Below are 19,042 nucleotides of genomic sequence, written 5' to 3' on the forward strand. Positions count from 1 at the left end.
TCATATACAGCCAGTAAAGTAATGCTGCTCATTTGGCTGTCACATTTTCAAGCATGAAGAAGCGTTCCACCAGTCTTCGGATCAGGCTCCCTGTTCTAGTGCTTGTCCTGGAGGGGCTCCTCCTAAGTCTCTATGCTGCCTTTGTTACCTACGATGACCAAGCTAATGCCAGACTACAGAGCAATGAAACCAACCCCATGGATAACACATTGTATCAAGACTACCCCTTCTTCGCTGACATACAGGTCATGATATTCTTGGGTTTTGGGTGCCTCCTAGCATTTTTCAGACTCTATGGCTTTGGAGGGATGGTTTTTAACTTCCTCACTGCTACCTTTTCTATCCAGTGGGCTATTCTAGTGCAGGGTTTTTTTCAGTTCAGATTCGATGACGGTAAGATCCACCTGGGGGTTGCAAACCTGATCAATGCTGAGTTTGCCTGTGCTGTGGTGCTCATTTCTTGTGGAGCCGTGTTAGGGAAAACCAGCCCTGTGCAACTGCTGGTCATGGCCCTATTGGAGGTTCCCATCTTTGCCATTAATGAATGGGTTGTGCTGGAGTACATACGAATCACCGATGCAGGTGGCTCTATATTAATCCACTTGTTTGCATGTTACTTTGGCCTAGGTGTCACATTCATGCTCTACAGGCCGTGTTTAAATCAGGGCCATGCAAAAGAGAGCACCAGCTACCATTCGGACATCCTGTCTGTGATGGGGACCCTGATCCTGTGGGTGTTCTGGCCTTCCTTCAACTCTGCACTGACCCTGAAGGGAGACGACCAGCACAGGGCCGTTCTCCACACCTTTATTGGCCTGAGTGCCTCCACACTCACAGCCTTCGCCCTATCTGCAATGCTTAACAAGAATGGAAAGATCACGATGGCTGACGTCCAGAATGTGACCTTGGCTGGAGGGGTGACAGTGGGGGCATGTGTGGATATGATGATATCCCCGGCAGCTGCTTATGCGTTGGGTATGATGGGCTGCACTGCCTGTATGCTGGGGTACAAATACCTCAGCCCCTTTTTGGCTCAACACCTCAGGGTCCAGGATCAGTGTGGCATACATAACCTACATGGCCTGACCGGACTCATATCCTGCACTGCAGGGATAGCAGCCATACTGACAGCCTCTGAGGAAGTGTATGGGCCTAGCATGTATGAGATATTTAGTCATAGGGCACCCATGGAGGGGGACCCAAAGCTTCTTGAGCTCCAGGCATTTATCCCTGGTTTGCAGCCTGGCCTGGGTCGTAGTGCAAAGGAGCAGGCCCTCTACCAAGTAGCAGCTGTCTTCACCACAATTGGAATGTCAACACTGGGAGGCATTTTCACAGGATTTGTTTTGAGTCTGCCATATCTTGCATCACCATCAGATGACCTCTGCTTTGATGATGAGTTGTTTTTTGAAGTTCCATCTGACTATGACTCTCCAATGGGCCTCAATAATACAAAAACTGAGGATTCTGTAGCTTGAAAACATATTCATGTTGGCTAAGCAATTCTCTCAGGCTGGTTCTTTACTTCCAAAATAATTTTTTATCGTATTTTTTATTTACAGTTTTTACAGTTCAACGAAGGTATTAATTATGGATTACCAATCACAAGATAGATTTATTACACTGGTAAAAAACATCCATGACATTTGATTCAAACTGTGTGATAACCACAGGTAACTATGTGAACAACAAACAACTAAATTATGTAACCTCATTGTAATAGAATTTGGGGTTGTATGTTAAATGAATGTGTTTTAATTGTGGTTGAATTGTAAGCTCCTTTGTTCATTGTTAAGGAACATCCTGTGACTAGCTTACATTTGTTCAAAAAAAGAGTTAAGTTAAGAGGGGTGAAGGATTTAGAGAAATGTTGGTTAGGGGGCTAGTTTGACCTGGGAGGGAAATCCAGTGACACTTTGAGTGATTTAAGAGTTAAAAGTTTTGGAGAATGTGTTGAAGAGAAGATGCATTACCTTTTCCTGTTAAGACATCCATTGTGGAGAAGAGGGTGTTCAATGTTTATATTGATAGATTGATTATTGTTTAGAGTGACCAAATGCTTGTCAATTCCAGGGCACTCCTTTAAATATCGAAGCTGAAGATATGTTAATCAGAACTTGTGAGACGCTGTTTGGTGCGTGCGCTACATCTGAAGCCATCTGATCAACATGTTAAGTAACAATGTTTGTTTGTTAATTTGTGTGTCACTGAACAACAAAACTTATGTTTGACATGAAATTAGAAGGCAGAACTTCTTAAAATAGGTTGTAGTTGCACCCATTGCCATACTTTGTCGTTGTGGTACCGTTTTAAATTGGACTACGACGTAGTGTTTTTTTAACAGTATTTCCACGCAGGTCGTGTTTTGTCTGTTTGTTTTGACCGTCCTCTTGTCTAGTGACTGGAAAACCGAAATGGTGCCAGACGTCGGACTTAAATGGACAGGGGAATCTTCCATTTCAGTTTCAGCCTAACTTGTTTTGTCCTGCTAGACTACTGCCCATTTCAAGCTGTGAAAGATCAATTATGTGTGCACGTGTGACGCAGGTGCAAGAGGTTGCGTGTTGGTAGCTCAATCAATAGGATAAAACGGATGTCATATCTAAAAGAAAAATTGCCATGACTCTAGGATACATATTGTTAGATTTTTGCAACGCGATGTATTGTACCACAATATATATTGTTACACCCCTATAATTCACTCATAACTCAGTTTAACGATTGGTTCTCTTAGAAAATCCATAACACTCATACAAAAAAGTACACCAATATAATTTGATATTATAATCATGAATAAATAACCATTTCAACCACCTGATACATTGTGTTCCTTATCATGTTACACTGAATCCAGTATTTAGAAAAGTGAAAGGTAATTTAGATGAAAAGTAGGCTAATGGTCAGAATCTGAGAAGCATTTAAGGTTATGTAGCAAAGTACAGTAGAGTGCCATATTCCACCAAATAAACTGGCATGTATTGGGATGGATGGACGAGGGTATTCATACCTATATATCAATTAAATGCCATTACACATCTAGTCATTGTTTGGAATCTCCAATATATTTGATGGAAGCCAAAGAACAGATGTTCTCATCAAATAAGATTTTTCCATCGTTTCTTGTATGGACGCCCATTTCCGCCAGTAAAAAAAATAATAGATGACAAATTAAGTCATAATTATGAGATACTACAAATTAAGTCATAATTATGAGATACTAAATCGAAATTATGAGATATGTAGGCCTAAATCATAATCATGAGATACTAAATCGAAATTATGAGATACTAAGTCATAATTAAAAGATACGTAAATCATAATTATGAGATACTAAATCGAAATTATGAGATAGCCTACTAAGTGTCATAATTACGCAATGAGTTGAGGCTACTAACTACAGCGTTTTTTTAACACTGCAATTCACCACGCTCGGAGGCGTGTCTGACAGGTTAACTAGTTCTCTGGTCACTTCTTCTTGGGTCCATGTAGGCTACTCACAATATCGATCAAAATACTACTTTTACACAACATTGTGTAAAAATAGGCTACACAATATTTTACTAGTCCATGTTACACTTCCTAGTGCAAAATTAGAGTAGACTAGAGTTACATGTTACGCCACTGGTCACACCAGTCGTGTGTCGGCTGGGCTAGCGAGCTAGCACAGAAGAGTCACGTAATGTGTCGAGACTGAATTTAAAAGTATAAAAACACAGCAGGGACACTGGCAACATCGGGAACCATGCACCATTCATCATTATTTTGATGTAGCCTAATCTTTAAATTCAGGTTCGTCACATTTACGTAACTTTGTTCTGAACAGGAACGCCGCGCCTCCCACTCTGTGGTGGACACACACTGTTAGTATCTCATAATTATGACTTAGTGTCTCATAATTTTGATTTAGTATCTTATAATTATTACTTAATTTGTCATCTTTTTTTATAGGCTTCCATAGGGTATGCCTACCCACGATGCTATGGGGTTGATCAAAACAAAAAAAACATTAGGTGCTTTTAGCATCTCAGCAGTAGGTGGCATTAAAGAGCCATGTTTCTAACAACGGAGGCGAAATATTTGTATCTTTCTGCAATGGGATTCTCATCTTCACCAGAAGCAAAGCTGGCATTCACCTAAAAACTGCGTAATTTAGGCTACCCTATAGTCTCAGAGTTCAAATCCATATCGACAACTAAATACATTCTGGAATTGGATAAAGGTGGGTCCGTTTTGTTATTTGTACAATACCAGAACAAATTGTGACGTTTTAGAGTCCTTCTTATTTTGATAGATGTAAAACATTGTAAAAAAAAGTAAGAAAATAAAAAAGTTATATGTAGGCTATATATATATGTGTATGTTTAAGTGTCCGTAGATTTTAATACGGTTCTTTTCAAAACATTATAATTGTCCAGGGGGGTAGTTAGGCATTGATAGCGGTATAGAGCAATACCACACGCCACAAAAACAGTTTTTTCTTATCCGTTGTTGGCCTCTTCAACAAGGATAAGGGTTCACTGACTTTAAATGACTTTAATGTCTTAAACACATGGCATTTTGCACTGCATTACACAATTGTATCTTTTGTACCATTTATATTTTTTTGTAATATTTGTATTTTTTTGTATTTTTATATTGTAAATTACGGCAACTTTATTTTATTGTATAGGCTATTTTATTTAAATTCTAAATCCACTTAGTATTGCTAGTTTATGTACCCTTAGTATATTTAGACCTCATATTAACAATTTTAACAATTTATACCTTCCTGCCAAAGCAAATTCCTTGTCTGTGCAAACTTTCATGGCAAATAAAACCCATTCTGAATCTGATAACGGATTTTTGGAAGCTGTCAGTTGACATGCCATGTAAATTCACTTCTCGCGAGATGAGAAAGGCCGATTGCTGCGCCATTTCGCGTTGGACGAGGAGCTTTGCAGACACTGGACATTGTTTACTGAGAGACAAAACTTCAGACTCTAATGACTAATGTCAAAGTTAGAAAAGATAGATCAATATATAACTTTGTTTAAGAAAACAAATTTAACGCAAACAAAACGGAGGAATCAATCGCAAAGTTAAGATCCCGTGCCGAGGTCAAATTGGGCCTTGCTAATGCTAGTGTGCTAACTTGGTGGCGATCTTGTATAAGCTAGCTAGCAGGCCGAGGGAACGTGAGGTGAGGCCCTTGCTGCATACCCGCTGCTTGGGTGGTAACGAAGAGCCTTGACGACGGCGAGGACATTTCTGTGGAATCTGTAGTGTTCGTCACGACACATTTTCCAAAGGTATTTAAAGCAACAGTTACATATGAGTATACTGTTAGTTGAAAGTAACATTCAAAGTCAGCTGCTGGCTAAGTAGTAGATAACTACAATTTACTTCCGTAGCTATTGAGCTAATCTGTTTGTACTACTGTCTCTAGCTCTAGACACTGAATAACAACCCAGCTTCTGAGCCTGTCTTGAACTAACGCTAAGCTACGGTTTATATTGGTTGAAGCTGACAACGTGAATAATCAAGCCAACGAAATGCATACAAGCATGCTAGCGAGCCAGCTAAAGTATATTACATGAATGAACGAAAAGATACCTCCATAATTTCGAACGCGTTCAGATGTTTGACGTGTGCTTTCCCATAGGACCATGGCAGACGATTTTGATATTGAAGCCATGCTGGAAGCTCCGTACAGAAAGGTGGGTGGTTTGGAAGTTTCATTTTCATACAGTTTATACTGTGAAACCTGTAGTCTACGGTTAAATTACTTCGTGTTGCTGCTGTATGAATGTGGAGTGGTGTGATGCTTTCAAACATGATCCAGATTTTGAATAAATGCCCATCTATCTCTCTTTGTAGACTTGCCTAATGATATCTCACCTCTACTCCCATGAATTCACCTTTGATCCCAGTGTGAACTGTGAAAAAAGTAAGGTAGCAATTGCGCAATGTATTGATGTACTGTGATCCCCCTAGGACTTTAAAGAGCCTCATCTTAGAACATCCAATCACCTGTTCGATTGCAACAAGGTGAATGCAAAATGGATGATAAGCGCATTTTACCAGACATGGAGGCAGTATTCAGATTTTCTGTTGGCATGGTAAAGGTGTATAGTAGTGCTACCATGTTAGACCTTACTATTTCATTGAGTGTTGTTTTACATATTGAGCCAGCAACTGTACCCTTAATTAAAACCATAGTAGGCTATATCTTCTAGCTTTAATGTACACTGGAATGGCTCAAACAAAAACATTTTACATACAAGTCGATATTATTTGTTCAGTACTGTTTCAATAGTATTGTGGTCTATTTTTTAAAGTTGTACACAATCATTAAGATGACAAAATGTTTTAAGTGGTATTTTATTTATTTATTTGTCTTTGTTTTTTTGTTTTTACAATTGAAGCGATTTATAATGAAATATGAATACTGCCTCTTTACCAAATTATCTTGTAATTGTTTTCAGATAGTAAAATCAGCATCTTGACTGCATGCCTCAACACCAGTGCTATATGATTTCATTTAATTTGTAAAATAGAAATTTGTTTTTCATTATACATTTCAAAGTTAATAATTTCACCAGTAGGAGTAGTTTTTCCCGTCATGAAATTAAATCCTAAATGGTTTACCTCCATTCATCTGGCTCAGAAATGCCATGGCCAGTTAACATTAGGCTGAACTAGTGGATTTTTTCTTTTCAGTTTTTCTTCGGAGTCGATATTACTAAGCAGTGTGAATCCCTGTTTGCTTCAGGGCGAGATGTGTGACAGAGGTGGCATCGAGCTCTTACAGTCCAAGAACGAAAATGGGTGAAGATCACTGGACTGACACCAACCACACAGGATCTCTTTTAGTGGCTGTGGGCCATGCATGATGGCCTCATTGGGCTTAGGCACAGATAGTGGTATTGGTACGACTAATCAGACTGAGTTGGGTTGAGATGACCAAAGTATTCCCCAAGGCTGACTAGTATGCCTAAATGTAAGATACATTCCCCGTAGATGTTAACTTGATGTTTGGTTGGACTGAGAACTGTACAAAGTAGTTAAATGGGGGAGTGGGATGAAAGTCTAAAGGGGTCATTAAAAGACACCTATTTGTCCAGACATGAAAGTATTGTTAAAAGTATTTTTACTAAATGAATATATTCTGTATTTTCTCTTGCCCCTACCCCCTCCCCCTCTTACCCTGACGACTTGAATTGTTTCCTCTACGTCCTCATGATGTTCTTCTATCGACCCTGCTTAGGATGAGATCAAGTCCTCTAATGCAAATGGACATGAGGAACGCAGTAAGAAGTAAGTGTCTTTCTGTCCATGTAACCCTTTAACTTTTGACTGTTACCTGCATGCGCCTCGCAAAAATTCATGATCACAAAGGTCGTCATGGTGATCTCATATTGTGTTCAAGGAAAAAGAGGAGCCGAAGTCGGAGCCAGAGCCCGAGCTCTGAGAAGAGAAGCAAGAGCAAGGACAGGAAGAAGATCCGCGACCGGAAGGCTAGCAAGAGCCGGGAAAAAAAACGCAGTCGCAGCAAAGAGCGCCGTCGCAGTCGCTCTCGCAGCAAAGAGCGCACTGGCCGCTACAGAGGACGTCGCAGCCCCTTGTACGTAACTGTTTAGAAAACAGCTCAAACGGCAGCTCTTAAGAAATCCATACCAATTCTGTCAGAAATGTACAAAACAAATGTCAAAGAATTTAGCTATATTACTCTGACTTAGTTCTTTCAATACAGTTTGATGTATTCCTGAAACTGGAGCTGAGGTTTGTTGTATACAAGGGATGGGACCCTCCCCTAAAATGTAGAGAACACAAATGGTCACTTGCCATCCTGCTCAGCAGAGCAGAAAAACAGATGCTGCCTCCACCCCCACATTCATCTTAGGGTTCACCTGAGGCACGGTGAGCTGTGCAGGCGCACACTGGAAACCTAGAAAATACAACCTGAGCCGAGCCTTGTTTTTCTCTCTAGTTTGGGTCCAAAATTTAATGGTGGTCCAGGAGGAAAAATTGGCCCACCACATGCCAACAAACTAAGGTTTTTATGATTTAATTATTTGTCGTGTTGGTGACCTGTTGGATGTCCTGTCAATGGAGTTTGCGTTTCATGATCGGATTAATTAATTTTTAGAGATATTATTTCAGCCGGAGACGTTCCAGAAGCCGAAGTCCCTTCAGGAAAGACAAGAGTCCAGTAAGGTAAGAAACAGTCCTGTGCAGGTGACCGTCCGCTGGTTGTCACATTCTTTACTCTTTGGTCACCATGCCATATACTGAAGATTGATTTATTTTGAAGGCAACCAATTGACAACCTAACCCCAGAGGAGAGGGATGCCCGTACTGTGTTCTGCATGCAGCTTGCAGCCAGGATCAGACCTCGAGACCTGGAGGACTTCTTCTCAGCAGTTGGAAAGGTATGTTCTCAAATCTTAATTTGATCATATTTGATCATTGTTTGGTGTGTAATGGACTTGAGTCTGAGAAGTAGCATGCTCTCAATATGCTCGTCTGATGTTCGATCTCTCAAGGTTCGGGATGTGCGCATGATCTCTGACAGAAACTCCCGAAGATCAAAAGGCATTGCCTACATTGAGTTTCTGGAAGCTAATTCAGTTCCTTTGGCAATTGGTCTGACTGGGCAGAGGCTTCTAGGAGTGCCGATAATCGTCCAGGCTTCTCAGGTGAATCAATGTTTTTCTATAAATTCCTTCTAATATCGGCTTCATTAGCTTGAAAATGGGAAAAGCCACCATATTATATCATCAGTTTGGTCTTAAAATTCTGATTAAACAGCTAATGCTCATCACTATTTGTAACTTTCTGCAGGCTGAGAAAAACAGGGCCGCAGCAATGGCCAACAACCTGCAGAAGGGCAATGCTGGACCAATGAGGCTGTATGTGGGCTCACTGCACTTCAACATAACAGAGGACATGCTGAGAGGAATCTTTGAGCCGTTTGGAAGGGTGGGTGGGAAATAATCAATCTTCTATTTCCAAGTGCCATACTGATTCCTATGTTTTTCTTTAGAGTCCTGTGATATCATCCACCACTGTCCATATGGGCTTTTAGCCTCACAAAGTCTAACAATACACAGACATAATCTGTATCCAAAATGGTTGTTTTTTCTTCCACAGATTGAGAGTATCCAGCTGATGATGGACAGTGAAACTGGAAGATCCAAAGGATATGGCTTCATTTCGGTAAGAATTCGACTAGTTTGTGATTAATACAAGATCTGGATTGTTACAGTGTGTTCTGTTCTGCTTTATTTTGCACCGTGAGCGAGCCTTTGTACTGGCACATTTCAGTTTGCAGATGCGGAATGTGCAAAGAAAGCCCTGGAGCAGCTGAATGGTTTTGAACTGGCAGGACGGCCCATGAAGGTGGGTCACGTGACAGAGCGCACTGACGCGTCCACGGCCAGCTCCTTCCTGGACAATGACGAGCTGGAGAGGACTGGCATCGACCTGGGAACCACAGGGCGTCTGCAGCTTATGGCTAGGCTGGCAGAGGGTAAGGCCCAAATGTTGCAATACCATAAGTTGTGGGATGTTTATTTGATTTTGAAGTGAGGTTGTTGTGGAAGAGACCAAACCTGGGTGCAGTTAGGGACCAACCTGTTGTTTGTGGGTTCTGCCAGGTACTGGTCTCCAGATCCCCCCTGCTGCACAGCAGGCTCTGCAGATGAGTGGATCCATCCCCTTTGGAAACATGGCAGCTGCTGCTACAGGTAGGTGTGATGGCTGTATGATCATAGCATATAGCTTGTGTGAAATTGATTAAGTTACAGCCTATGAAAAATAATACAATCAGTAATAAAAAATTAAGATCTTTGAATAACGTTGTCAACTGTCTCTTGAAGCTGCTGCTGCCGCCGCTGCTGCGGCCGCCACCCCCTCTATGAACCTAGGCTCCAGCATGAACCAGTCCATGAACCTCCCAACACAACCGCTGGCTACACACTGCCTACAGCTCTCTAACATGTTCAACCCACAGTCGTAAGAGCCTTTTCGATTCTTTTAAAATGATGATTTGTTTAGATAAGTTTCATCAAGTGGTAATGAAACAATGCATCTCAATTTGCCATTGTCTATTACTGTTCCTGTTTTCTAGGGAGAATGAGCCTGGCTGGGACATTGAGATCCAGGATGATGTCATCGAGGAGTGTAACAAACACGGAGGGATTGTTCACATCTATGTTGACAAAAACTCCCCCCAGGTGAGTCCTGACCACATCAGGTAACCAGGTCAACAGAAACTGCTCTCCTCTGCCCCAAACTTTCCTTAAGTACAATGAAATGAAAATATTGAATATGAGTTCAGATGTTAAATAACATGTAGGTTTACCCACTGTTAATGATTGATTTCCCCCTTTCCTACAGGGCAATGTATATGTGAAGTGCCCCACCATACCAACAGCAATGGCTGCAGTAAATGCTCTCCATGGACGGTGGTTTGCAGGTGTGTTGGAGCTTCACTCCAGTTTAGTGAAGCCTTTTAAAATGGTCACATGAAGTAAGAGGATGCTATGTTAATCATTAATAATGATCATTTTGTTTTCCTCTCTCACAGGAAAAATGATCACTGCTGCATATGTTCCCCTGCCAACCTACCACAACTTGTTCCCTGACTCGGTAACAGTAACCCAGCTCCTGATGCCAGCGCGCCGGTGAACATCTGTACGGAGACTGTTGCCTATCAATTCTAGAATGTACATACGTTTGAAAATTAAACTCAATTGGCTCTGAATAGGCAGTTACTGCATCTTTTCATTATTTGTTTGAAGGAGATTTCCTGTCATTCAACAAAGACTTTACATTTCTGTGACGGCACTTGTACATTAGTTCATTAGCTACTTTAGTGCAAGTGAAAATGTGTTGTAAAAATCCAACAGTCAGGAATTTGATTAAGGAGTATCAATTGTACTGATGTTGTAATCAGAGGGAATGGAAAGTTTCCCATTTGAAAACTGCCACAAAAAAGTAACCAGTTTTGAAGATGTAGTTCCACAATGTGCGATTCTGACATACTGCTGTTGAGGACTACACTTTTTTAAATGTCAGCCCTTTAGTGATCCTTTGCATTTAGAAGTTCAGATTGTTGTGCTTTATATTATTCAACGAGCAGGTATGTTCAAGAAGTGTTCATGAAAGGAAAACCTATAAATCACAAAATATGATTTTCTTGTCATCAGCTGAAGGTGTTCATTTTGTTTGAGACCACTTTGCATTTATAACTTTTTGTAATAAAGATTAGACTTTGTACAGAACCTCTGATTTAAGATCATTAAAATATGTAATCTGGGTAGTCAATGTGATATTTTCTGTTTCTTTTACTACTTTAAATAACTTCAACTGGAACAGAGAGCAATGTCAGATGTATTTGTAATAAAAGCTTGGTTTACAACTACTGGTCATCTTGTATTTACTGAAATAACATGGACCAGCACCAGGATCAGATGCTATATTTTCTGAAAAGGAAAGTTGTAGTTTAAGGATTACAATAGGTATTTTCAGTAAAAGAAAAGTGTTCCTGATAACCATGTTATCAAAGCTAATGAGGCCCTCTGAGAGTTGTTTAGCGACAGTGCCAGTGGAATGTCAATTATACATTTTAACGGCTTGCTACTTTCCTGACAATAATTTTCCAGCCAATCTCTTTGGAATAGATTTGCCTTCCTCTTTGACTCATTTGGGGAAATCTGTCAAACTCAGGCTGGATAAATGTGGGGAAGTTCAGACAAGAATTTGAGGGTACTATTTCTCATATTTGAATTTATTTTATAATGTTACCCATTGCACCTTTAAGACAACTTGTTAACTAGGTTTAGCTAGTTTTTCACAAGGTCAGGGATCCTTGATTGGCCCCAGAGTTCCATTAGTTACTAACAAGTCCTGACCTTTAACAGCCTCTAATGAAAACTAATAGCTTGTTTGTGATGCTGGAGGTCTGACTAATTAGAACATAAAATATCACTTGATCCCTAAAGCCCTTATCATGTTTATCAACTGAGCACCTCTAATAGTCCCACAAGAGTCAGCTATTGTTGATCTACAGTCAATGTATTCCATCATAGTCAGCACAGGTGAACATGTAAATCGCATGCATGTTTATCATAATTGGACCCAGATCATGGAGAGTAAACCAAACTGTGGAGGCATATTACCATACTTTGCTTCAGTTTGGATTTCACCAGGATTTTGTTTCATTATTAATGCATTGCATGATCATGAAATATACGTATATCAAAGTAAAAAAGCCTAATTTGTCCTAAAAACATTTTCATTGGTGTTAATTAGTTTGGAGATAAACAGCCAGCAACAAAAGGGTGCAAAAGTCTGTCTGCTTGAGTTCAGCATTTGAGAGAGCACTGACAACAGAGTGCTGTTTGTGTAACTTTGTTGACCTTTGGGTTTGACATTAGAACAGGGCCCTTGTGGATAGATCCTCCTGCATGACATCCATCACCAGAGAGTTATTGAGGGATGTTTTGTATGTTATCTGTGACTATAAGAAGGCAACTTACGACCCCAAAGAGAACATCTCGTTCCCACCGTCTCATGAAGAGTTCAATGACTGAACATGACTGGTGAATATACTGCAACAGGTGACATCAGTGTGCACTGTTGCTTTGACACAGCAGTGAAGGGACAGAAGTATGAGCAACTCCTCTGAGTTCAATTATCGTAAAGACTTGTTAGAAGAGGCAATGCTCAAAACTATTGTAGCAGTTCTGATAGCTATAATCATCAACTACATCAATGGGACCTTGCTGTACACTTATTTCACCAACCAAACATTCCACAGCAACTCCAGGTATATTCTGTATGTACAACTAGTTATAAATGACATGATCATGCTGTCTTGTACTGTGCTCATGGTAGTCTTAGCATATCTTTCTTATTTAATCAATGTGTCTTTCTGTATCACACTGATTCTAATAGGCATTAACACATTTTTAAACACCCCTTTAACCTTGGCAGGAATGGCAATAGAGCGTTTTGTAGCCATCTGCTATCCTTTACAGCACCCATTGATCTGTACAGTACACAGGACTTATTTGTTCATAGCCTGTATTTGGATTGTGGGAGCCCTGCCTGGATTTACAGATCTGATTTTAACCTTTATTTTAAATCCTTTGTCATTTTTTCCAATGACTAAACTTTGCTTTCGGCAAAATATTTTTACTTCCGTTTACCATCAAAACAACAATGTTGCCTGTAACATCATTTACATGTGCTTTGTGTGGATCATATTGTTCTACACTTATTTTAAAGTGATGTTTTCAGCTAAGTCTGCAGCCTCAGATCAGGCTTTGGTTAGGAAAGCCCGTAAGACTGTTCTCCTGCATGGGGTACAGCTGGCCATCTGTATGCTGTCCTTTATGTCTCCTATTCTAGATTCTGGCCTCTACATACTCTTCCCTCAATCCCGTTCAGTCATTTTATTTTGTACTTACATCATAACCAATATGCTACCCAGGCTGCTAAGCCCTTTAATTTATGGGTTAAGGGATCAGAATTTCAAGAAGCATATGAAGAGATCTCTTCTCTGTAGACGACCTAAGGCAATGGTGAAACCAACAGCTGACCGACTACAATAGTTTGGGGAAAGGCATTTACTGTTTGATGTTGTGGTAAAGTATACCAGATTGCAATATTAAATAGGACACCAAAATAATTGGCGTACAAACTGAACCAATGCATTTGATCATGTGATTAACGATCACAGCTCATTAGTCCCAGTGAAAAAAGTAAATCCAGTGTGTATTCACACTGTCATGCGCAGGCAAGAGGGAGTTGTAGGCAGACCTCATGTCTATTTGTGAACTTGCTTGGTCAACAAATTCTATTATATAACTGGTCATGTTATTGTTTATTCTATGATTCCAGGCATGCTTTACTTCAGAATTCTACAACGGTTGAACAGAAATTGATCTAAATAGCAATGTTACTACACCCGTTTGCTTTCCTTTTAGTATTTTTTAATTCTCGTGAAATAGGAATACAACATCTGTTATTAAATCTAAATGTTTCTGTTGATGTGTAGAGAACTGAACTGTCGTAAAGAAGTATCCAATGTATATTATGATGACTTTATACTACAGGAAAAAATAATCATTTAGAGCAGTGGTTTACTGCACACACACTTTATTCTTTTTTTTTTTTTTAACAAAAGAAAAATCAAACAACCCATTGCAAACAGCAAGGTGGTTTCTGTTGAACAAACATTGAATAATTAAATTGTCAAATAATCAAGTGACATTAAACATACACCAATAGTTTCCTTTTTTGACATTTTCCTTTTTTTTTTCTTTTTTCTTCTCCTTCAGAAAATCCTTTCCGTTTTGTAGTCCTACAATTTAAACAAATTGCCTTAATACAACTGTATATATTTCCCAGTTGTAAAACTGTATGCAATGTATAGCACCAGAAGGACAGGGTACCATGGTGTAGTCAGATCTAATCAACTACACATTTCCAATAGGATACATAAACAAAATGATGCATTAGCTATATACACCCTCTCTCTCTCCAGCACCCCTCCCCCCCAGCCCCACACACACACACATAAAAAAAACCTTACTTCGTGTTTACATGAAAAGTTTCCAGGTGTATGTGATCAGTGACTGATATGGTGTGGTGCTCTGGTTCTCTGAGGACGATAAGTGGCAGCACACCTGAAGGGGTCCTTTACTTCTTAGGAGAGTGTTCCTTGGCCTGGTGGGCCTGCAGCACAGCCACAGCTTCCTCCACCTGGACACATACACAGAGGGGGGAGAGAGAGTTGGGTAGGAGGGGGGATCGTGATGTAAGAGGTTTGAACTTGGACAAGACAGTTTATGGTTCTCCTACAGCCACACCTAGCCTGGTTCAACCAGAGGACAGAACAGGGGGGATACCTTAGAATGCAGGGACTCGGAGGACTCCAGCATGTGCAACAACTCTGAGTTGTCAATCTCCAGTAACATGCCAGTTATTTTTCCAGCCAATTTTGGATGAAGGGCATGAATTAGAGGGTACAGTCGCTCACCTGTTTTAAAACAAAAACAATAGCTCGTCCACCCATTTACAGGTTCTGCAACATCACAAGGTGTTGAAGGTACTAATGGCTCAGCAGTGTTACAACAGGGACATACCCAGCAACTGTTTCTGCTCCATGAGAGGGGCTGAAGCCAGCATGGAGGCTGTGAGAGGCTCCTGGCCCCGGACATGCACTGCCTGCTCCATCACAGGATAGGGCATAACCTTAACACACAGTACCAAACATTAACATGTAACAGACCCTGCTGGTGTACACATGGAAGCTATTATACATTGCCTCCTTAGGTGAGGTTACCTGTTGCATTGTTATTGGTGTTGGCACAGTGATGACCTGCTGGAGGTTCCTGACCCCAGAGGAGTACTTGTACTGGGTGCCTCTGACCATACCTCCTGACAGGCCTGCACGACCACCCGCTGTCTGGGTGCCAATATTTGCTTAAAATGAGAAAAAAAGAGACACCTTACAAACATGCAAGATCAAGTAGTACTTGTACTCTGTGCAATGACAATAAAGTTGAATCTAATCTAAGACAGGAAGGGAGAACACAGAGCAGGAAGTGACAATGGGAATCATGTGAGAGTATGTCACTATTTTTGTTGGTAAAACAAGTGGCTTAGAGTATAGATGTTACCCATTCTTTGTGTGTAGTTCATGATGCGTGGTGCCTGGGTGGAGGCCTGGCGGACACCACTGATGGGGGTGGAGGCACGCCGGGGAACAGCAGTCCTCACAAACTGGGCAGAGTAGGGACCTGTTCACGCCAATTAACGACACATCCATGAGCCAAAACCAACAAACACACACACACAGTAAATAAGCTGCCACTCACCCTGTGGTCTAGGTGGCTGCGTAGTCCAGCGAGGTGACGTTCTTATGGTGCCCATCTGATTGGGATTGAAGAAAGAACGACTGGGAGGCTGAAGGACACACACAGCACTTCAGAGACCAGGATAAAACATTCATACAGCTATTCTCTCATGCCAATTAACATCTTGGGAAGAGTGATTGAAAGTGTACCGAAGATTTGTCATGACAACAACGGTAGGTGAGGAAAAAGCATTGAGGCTCCTCAAAGTGTCCCCACCTCAGGCTCTTTCTAACCTGGAGCGCCATCATGACCCGTCCTGCGTACCTGAGGCACAGCAGACATGTAGTACCCTGGCTGCTGGTAGGAGTCGATTACAGGGCCAGGCATGGTCCTGACTGTAGCAAGTCTCTGCATGTACTTGTTGGTGAGGATGGCTTTGCGTTCCTCTTTGCGTTGGGCCAGAGCAACATAGAGTGGCTTGGTGGCAACGATGCGCCCATTCATTTCAGTCACAGCTTTTGTGGCCTCCTCAGGGGACGAGAAGCACACAAAGCCAAACCCCTTGCTGTGTCCCCCATCCGTCATCACCTGAAGGAGAAAAGGAGGCTTGTGGCAGGCTCAGCATAACACATAACCTTGTGGATTCTTCACAGACCTCCAAATGCAATTGGTAAGTGTTACCTTGGCACTAGTAATGGTACCATAAGGGGCAAACTCCTTCCGGAGTTTCTCATCGTTTATTCCATCATCCAGGTTTTTGACATACAGATTAACCCCCTGAAATCAGAGACAGAGGGCACAGCATCAACTACGCATGTTTGTGCTTTACTATACCAGGTGTGCTTGTGTGCATGAATTAATGTTTAGGTTGACAAGATCTTTGTGCCCCTTCCCAAGGGACCTGATAGCGTTGGATGCGCTCCTGTTTAATTTGTTCAAACTTGCGCTTGAGCTCCCCCTGGCGTTCAAGCCTTTTCTGAGCACGCCCAACATACAGCACTTTACCATTCAGCTCTTTCCCATTCATTTCCTCAACTGCCTGGAAAAGGCAAAACAAGACACTGGTAAATGGCTAGTCAATAAGGTAGCACTTATTAGCTTCAATCGAGGCCAAGAATTACATTTGTTTGTTTCTTTTTTTATATATAAATAAGAATACAATACTATAACATGTGATGTGATTGTTTCTGAGTACTATTCATGAGTACTATACACTACATCTTCTGTATCATCAGTTTGAACTTTACCATTTGAGCATCTTCATGGTTTTCGTAATTTACAAAGCCAAATCCCCGAGAGCGTCCCCTTTCATCCACCATCACGCGTACACTCATGGTCCTGCCTAGGAGAGATCCCAACACTATTTTTACTAGCCACAGACTTCTTCACAGTGGATTGAATCCATGTGCTTGAAATTACATTGAAACCAATGCATGTTTGTCAAAAAAGCTAATGACATATAGCTTTATTCCCCCACATCAATGATCTCACCAAATTGTGAGAAGACCCCCTTCAGTCTGTCATCTGTGTAGTCCTCGCTGAAGTTCTTGATGTAAACGTTGGTGAACCTCATGGCTTTGGCCCCAAACTCTACCTCACGCTCTTTCCTGGACTTAAAGTGGCCAACAAAACTAAAGCAAGGACGAGAGAAGCAAAAAACTAACCATTAGACAGATCATAACATTTATGCATGAACTGATCAGAACGTGCGTACTCGACAAACCACTCAAAATCACATTGATGCGATGACCTCCATGCCATTATTATACGATCCCTGACAGTTTGTGTTGAGGGCTTACAACATTCTATATTGATAGTGAACTAATTTCCCCCTGATTATTACCTGGCTTTTCCCAATCCCTTCCAAAGACAAATAAACTAAGAGCTTTCTGATTTGTCGGAAGGTTTTGACATTAACATTTCCACTGACCTAAATGGGGACAACTGACAATTTTTCCCCAGGACACAGGCCTTTGGGTCACCAATCCCAGATTCCAACTCACTACCTGTCTCTAGGCTGAATAAAAAAAAGAATTAAACAATTATTTTATCACAGTTTAAATTATAAAATACTGAAGAATACTATACTTCCTACTCGCTTCTTTGTAGTATACAGAAAGTCAATGACAAAATGTAGACCACTTGTTAGATACATTGACAACTGAAAAGCATATCAGTCACTCAGCTTTCATTAGCTTTGGCTGTTCCCAATTCAATACTCATTAAGATGCTGCTTCAATAATGACATATTAAAACAATAGAAGTTTAAAGCAGCATCTCCACTCACACTTTTCTGTCATTGAGCAGCATTCCATTCATAGTATCGATGGCACGATTTGCTGCCTCTTGTGTCTCAAAGTGAACAAAGCCGTAGCCCTTGGAGCCATTCTCGTCACACACAACCTATAATTACAAGTTTGTCTAAGAAAGAGCTTAAACAGTCATGCATCAAAAACATCTCAATGATACCTGACAAGAACACGCAGTGGTCAAAGCTACTTTCAACCTTACCTTACAAGACAGTATATTCCCAAAGGCTGAAAAAGTATCATAAAGGGCTTTGTTGTCAATGGACTCGTCCATGTTTTTGATGAAAATGTTTCCCACGCCAGACTTCCTTAGTCCTGGGTCACGCTGAGACCACATTATCCTGATAGGTCGACCCTTGAGGACCTCATAGTTCATTGTATCCAAAGCACACTCCGCTATAAAATAAATGCAAAAGAATAACAATCAGTGTTAACCTATTTTAGGTTAGGTCTCAAGTGAACAAGGGTAATGTGAAATATTCATAGGATTCAGTGTTCAAATGTCTCAACTTTATATACACAATTTTTTGATGTGTTTGTATATGGTAGACACAGTTAGAAATACTTTACCATCAGCTGGCTGCTGGAAGTTGATATATGCATATCCAAGAGATCTTCGTGTGATGATGTCACGACACACACGAATGGACATAATTGGTCCAGCAGGAGAGAACTTCTGATAGAGCATGGCCTCTGTCACGTCAGGGTGCAGGTCCCCTACGTACAGGGAGGCCAGGGGGTATGCTTGTTGCCCACTGCTGTTCATCCTGCTTATGATAAATACAGGGAGTACAAGGTGAAGCTATGTGACAACACAATCCCACTTTAGGATGAATTGAAGTTCCTTTTTTGCAGCAGCAGCAGCTCTGTACCTTTGTCGGT

At 41.0% G+C, this 19,042-nt stretch overlaps 4 protein-coding genes across 11 annotated transcripts; 3 read left to right on the forward strand and 1 right to left on the reverse strand.

Moving 5' to 3' along the window:
- Positions 1-37: 37 nt before the first annotated feature.
- On the forward strand, positions 38-2,806 carry rh50 (Rh50-like protein). Its single transcript, XM_047040933.1, has one exon. The coding sequence runs from the start codon at positions 54-56 to the stop codon at positions 1,476-1,478; it is 1,425 nt and encodes a 474-aa protein (XP_046896889.1). The 5' UTR covers positions 38-53; the 3' UTR covers positions 1,479-2,806.
- A 2,052-nt stretch (positions 2,807-4,858) lies between these two features.
- rbm39b (RNA binding motif protein 39b) lies at positions 4,859-11,404 on the forward strand. Of its 6 annotated transcripts, none has more exons than XM_047040062.1 (17): positions 4,869-5,288; positions 5,642-5,696; positions 5,857-5,926; positions 7,247-7,296; positions 7,409-7,603; positions 7,970-8,035; positions 8,143-8,196; positions 8,294-8,411; positions 8,526-8,678; positions 8,824-8,961; positions 9,133-9,198; positions 9,307-9,511; positions 9,639-9,728; positions 9,861-9,996; positions 10,112-10,217; positions 10,381-10,459; positions 10,571-11,404. In XM_047040062.1, the coding sequence occupies exons 8-17, from the start codon at positions 8,349-8,351 to the stop codon at positions 10,669-10,671; spliced, it is 1,137 nt and encodes a 378-aa protein (XP_046896018.1). In that variant the 5' UTR covers positions 4,869-5,288; positions 5,642-5,696; positions 5,857-5,926; positions 7,247-7,296; positions 7,409-7,603; positions 7,970-8,035; positions 8,143-8,196; positions 8,294-8,348; the 3' UTR covers positions 10,672-11,404. The 6 variants fall into 6 exon arrangements, with proteins under 6 accessions (XP_046896015.1, XP_046896017.1, XP_046896018.1 ...); XM_047040058.1 differs by lacking the exon at positions 5,857-5,926 and adding an exon at positions 5,974-6,027 and having other exon boundaries at positions 9,909-9,996; XM_047040057.1 differs by lacking the exon at positions 5,857-5,926 and adding an exon at positions 5,974-6,027 and having other exon boundaries at positions 4,870-5,288.
- A 1,252-nt stretch (positions 11,405-12,656) lies between these two features.
- On the forward strand, positions 12,657-13,601 carry or90j1 (odorant receptor, family 90, subfamily J, member 1). The gene has a single exon (XM_047039320.1). The coding sequence runs from the start codon at positions 12,657-12,659 to the stop codon at positions 13,599-13,601; it is 945 nt and encodes a 314-aa protein (XP_046895276.1).
- A 717-nt stretch (positions 13,602-14,318) lies between these two features.
- On the reverse strand, positions 14,319-18,926 carry LOC124480581 (embryonic polyadenylate-binding protein-like). 3 transcript variants are annotated; one of them, XM_047040053.1, is made up of 15 exons: positions 18,731-18,926; positions 18,363-18,556; positions 18,139-18,254; positions 17,343-17,482; positions 17,099-17,193; positions 16,753-16,890; positions 16,533-16,628; positions 16,176-16,439; positions 15,873-15,960; positions 15,675-15,794; positions 15,338-15,477; positions 15,138-15,246; positions 14,901-15,031; positions 14,679-14,754; positions 14,319-14,353 (listed from the first exon to the last, which is right to left on the reverse strand). In XM_047040053.1, exons 1-14 carry the CDS (start codon positions 18,924-18,926, stop codon positions 14,692-14,694), a joined length of 1,890 nt encoding a protein of 629 aa, XP_046896009.1. In that variant the 3' UTR covers positions 14,319-14,353; positions 14,679-14,691. The 3 variants fall into 3 exon arrangements, with proteins under 3 accessions (XP_046896009.1, XP_046896010.1, XP_046896011.1); XM_047040054.1 differs by lacking the exon at positions 14,319-14,353 and having other exon boundaries at positions 14,692-14,754; positions 15,365-15,477; XM_047040055.1 differs by lacking the exon at positions 14,319-14,353 and having other exon boundaries at positions 14,692-14,754; positions 15,138-15,222; positions 15,675-15,777; positions 15,850-15,960.
- Between the last annotated feature and the right edge of the window lie 116 nt (positions 18,927-19,042).

The sequence above is a fragment of the Hypomesus transpacificus genome, chromosome 18 (assembly GCF_021917145.1).
Source record: "Hypomesus transpacificus isolate Combined female chromosome 18, fHypTra1, whole genome shotgun sequence".
Taxonomy (NCBI): Eukaryota; Metazoa; Chordata; class Actinopteri; order Osmeriformes; family Osmeridae; genus Hypomesus; species Hypomesus transpacificus.

Bases quoted from the DNA above. Each gene is read 5' to 3' on its own strand.
- rh50 (XM_047040933.1), top strand. From the start codon at position 54: ATGAAGAAGCGTTCCACCAGTCTTCGGATCAGGCTCCCTGTTCTAGTG.
- rbm39b (XM_047040057.1), top strand. From the start codon at position 5,646: ATGGCAGACGATTTTGATATTGAAGCCATGCTGGAAGCTCCGTACAGA. The intron at 8,412-8,525 runs GTATGTTCTCAA...CGATCTCTCAAG, and splicing joins TCTTCTCAGCAGTTGGAAAG to GTTCGGGATGTGCGCATGAT. The intron at 9,199-9,306 runs GTAAGAATTCGA...GGCACATTTCAG, and splicing joins AAGGATATGGCTTCATTTCG to TTTGCAGATGCGGAATGTGC.
- or90j1 (XM_047039320.1), top strand. From the start codon at position 12,657: ATGAGCAACTCCTCTGAGTTCAATTATCGTAAAGACTTGTTAGAAGAG.
- LOC124480581 (XM_047040053.1), bottom strand. From the start codon at position 18,926: ATGAACAGCAGTGGGCAACAAGCATACCCCCTGGCCTCCCTGTACGTA. The intron at 15,247-15,337 runs GTAACCTCACCT...CTGTGTGTTAAG, and splicing joins CACCAATAACAATGCAACAG to GTTATGCCCTATCCTGTGAT. The intron at 15,032-15,137 runs GTATGTCCCTGT...GTTTTAAAACAG, and splicing joins GGAGCAGAAACAGTTGCTGG to GTGAGCGACTGTACCCTCTA.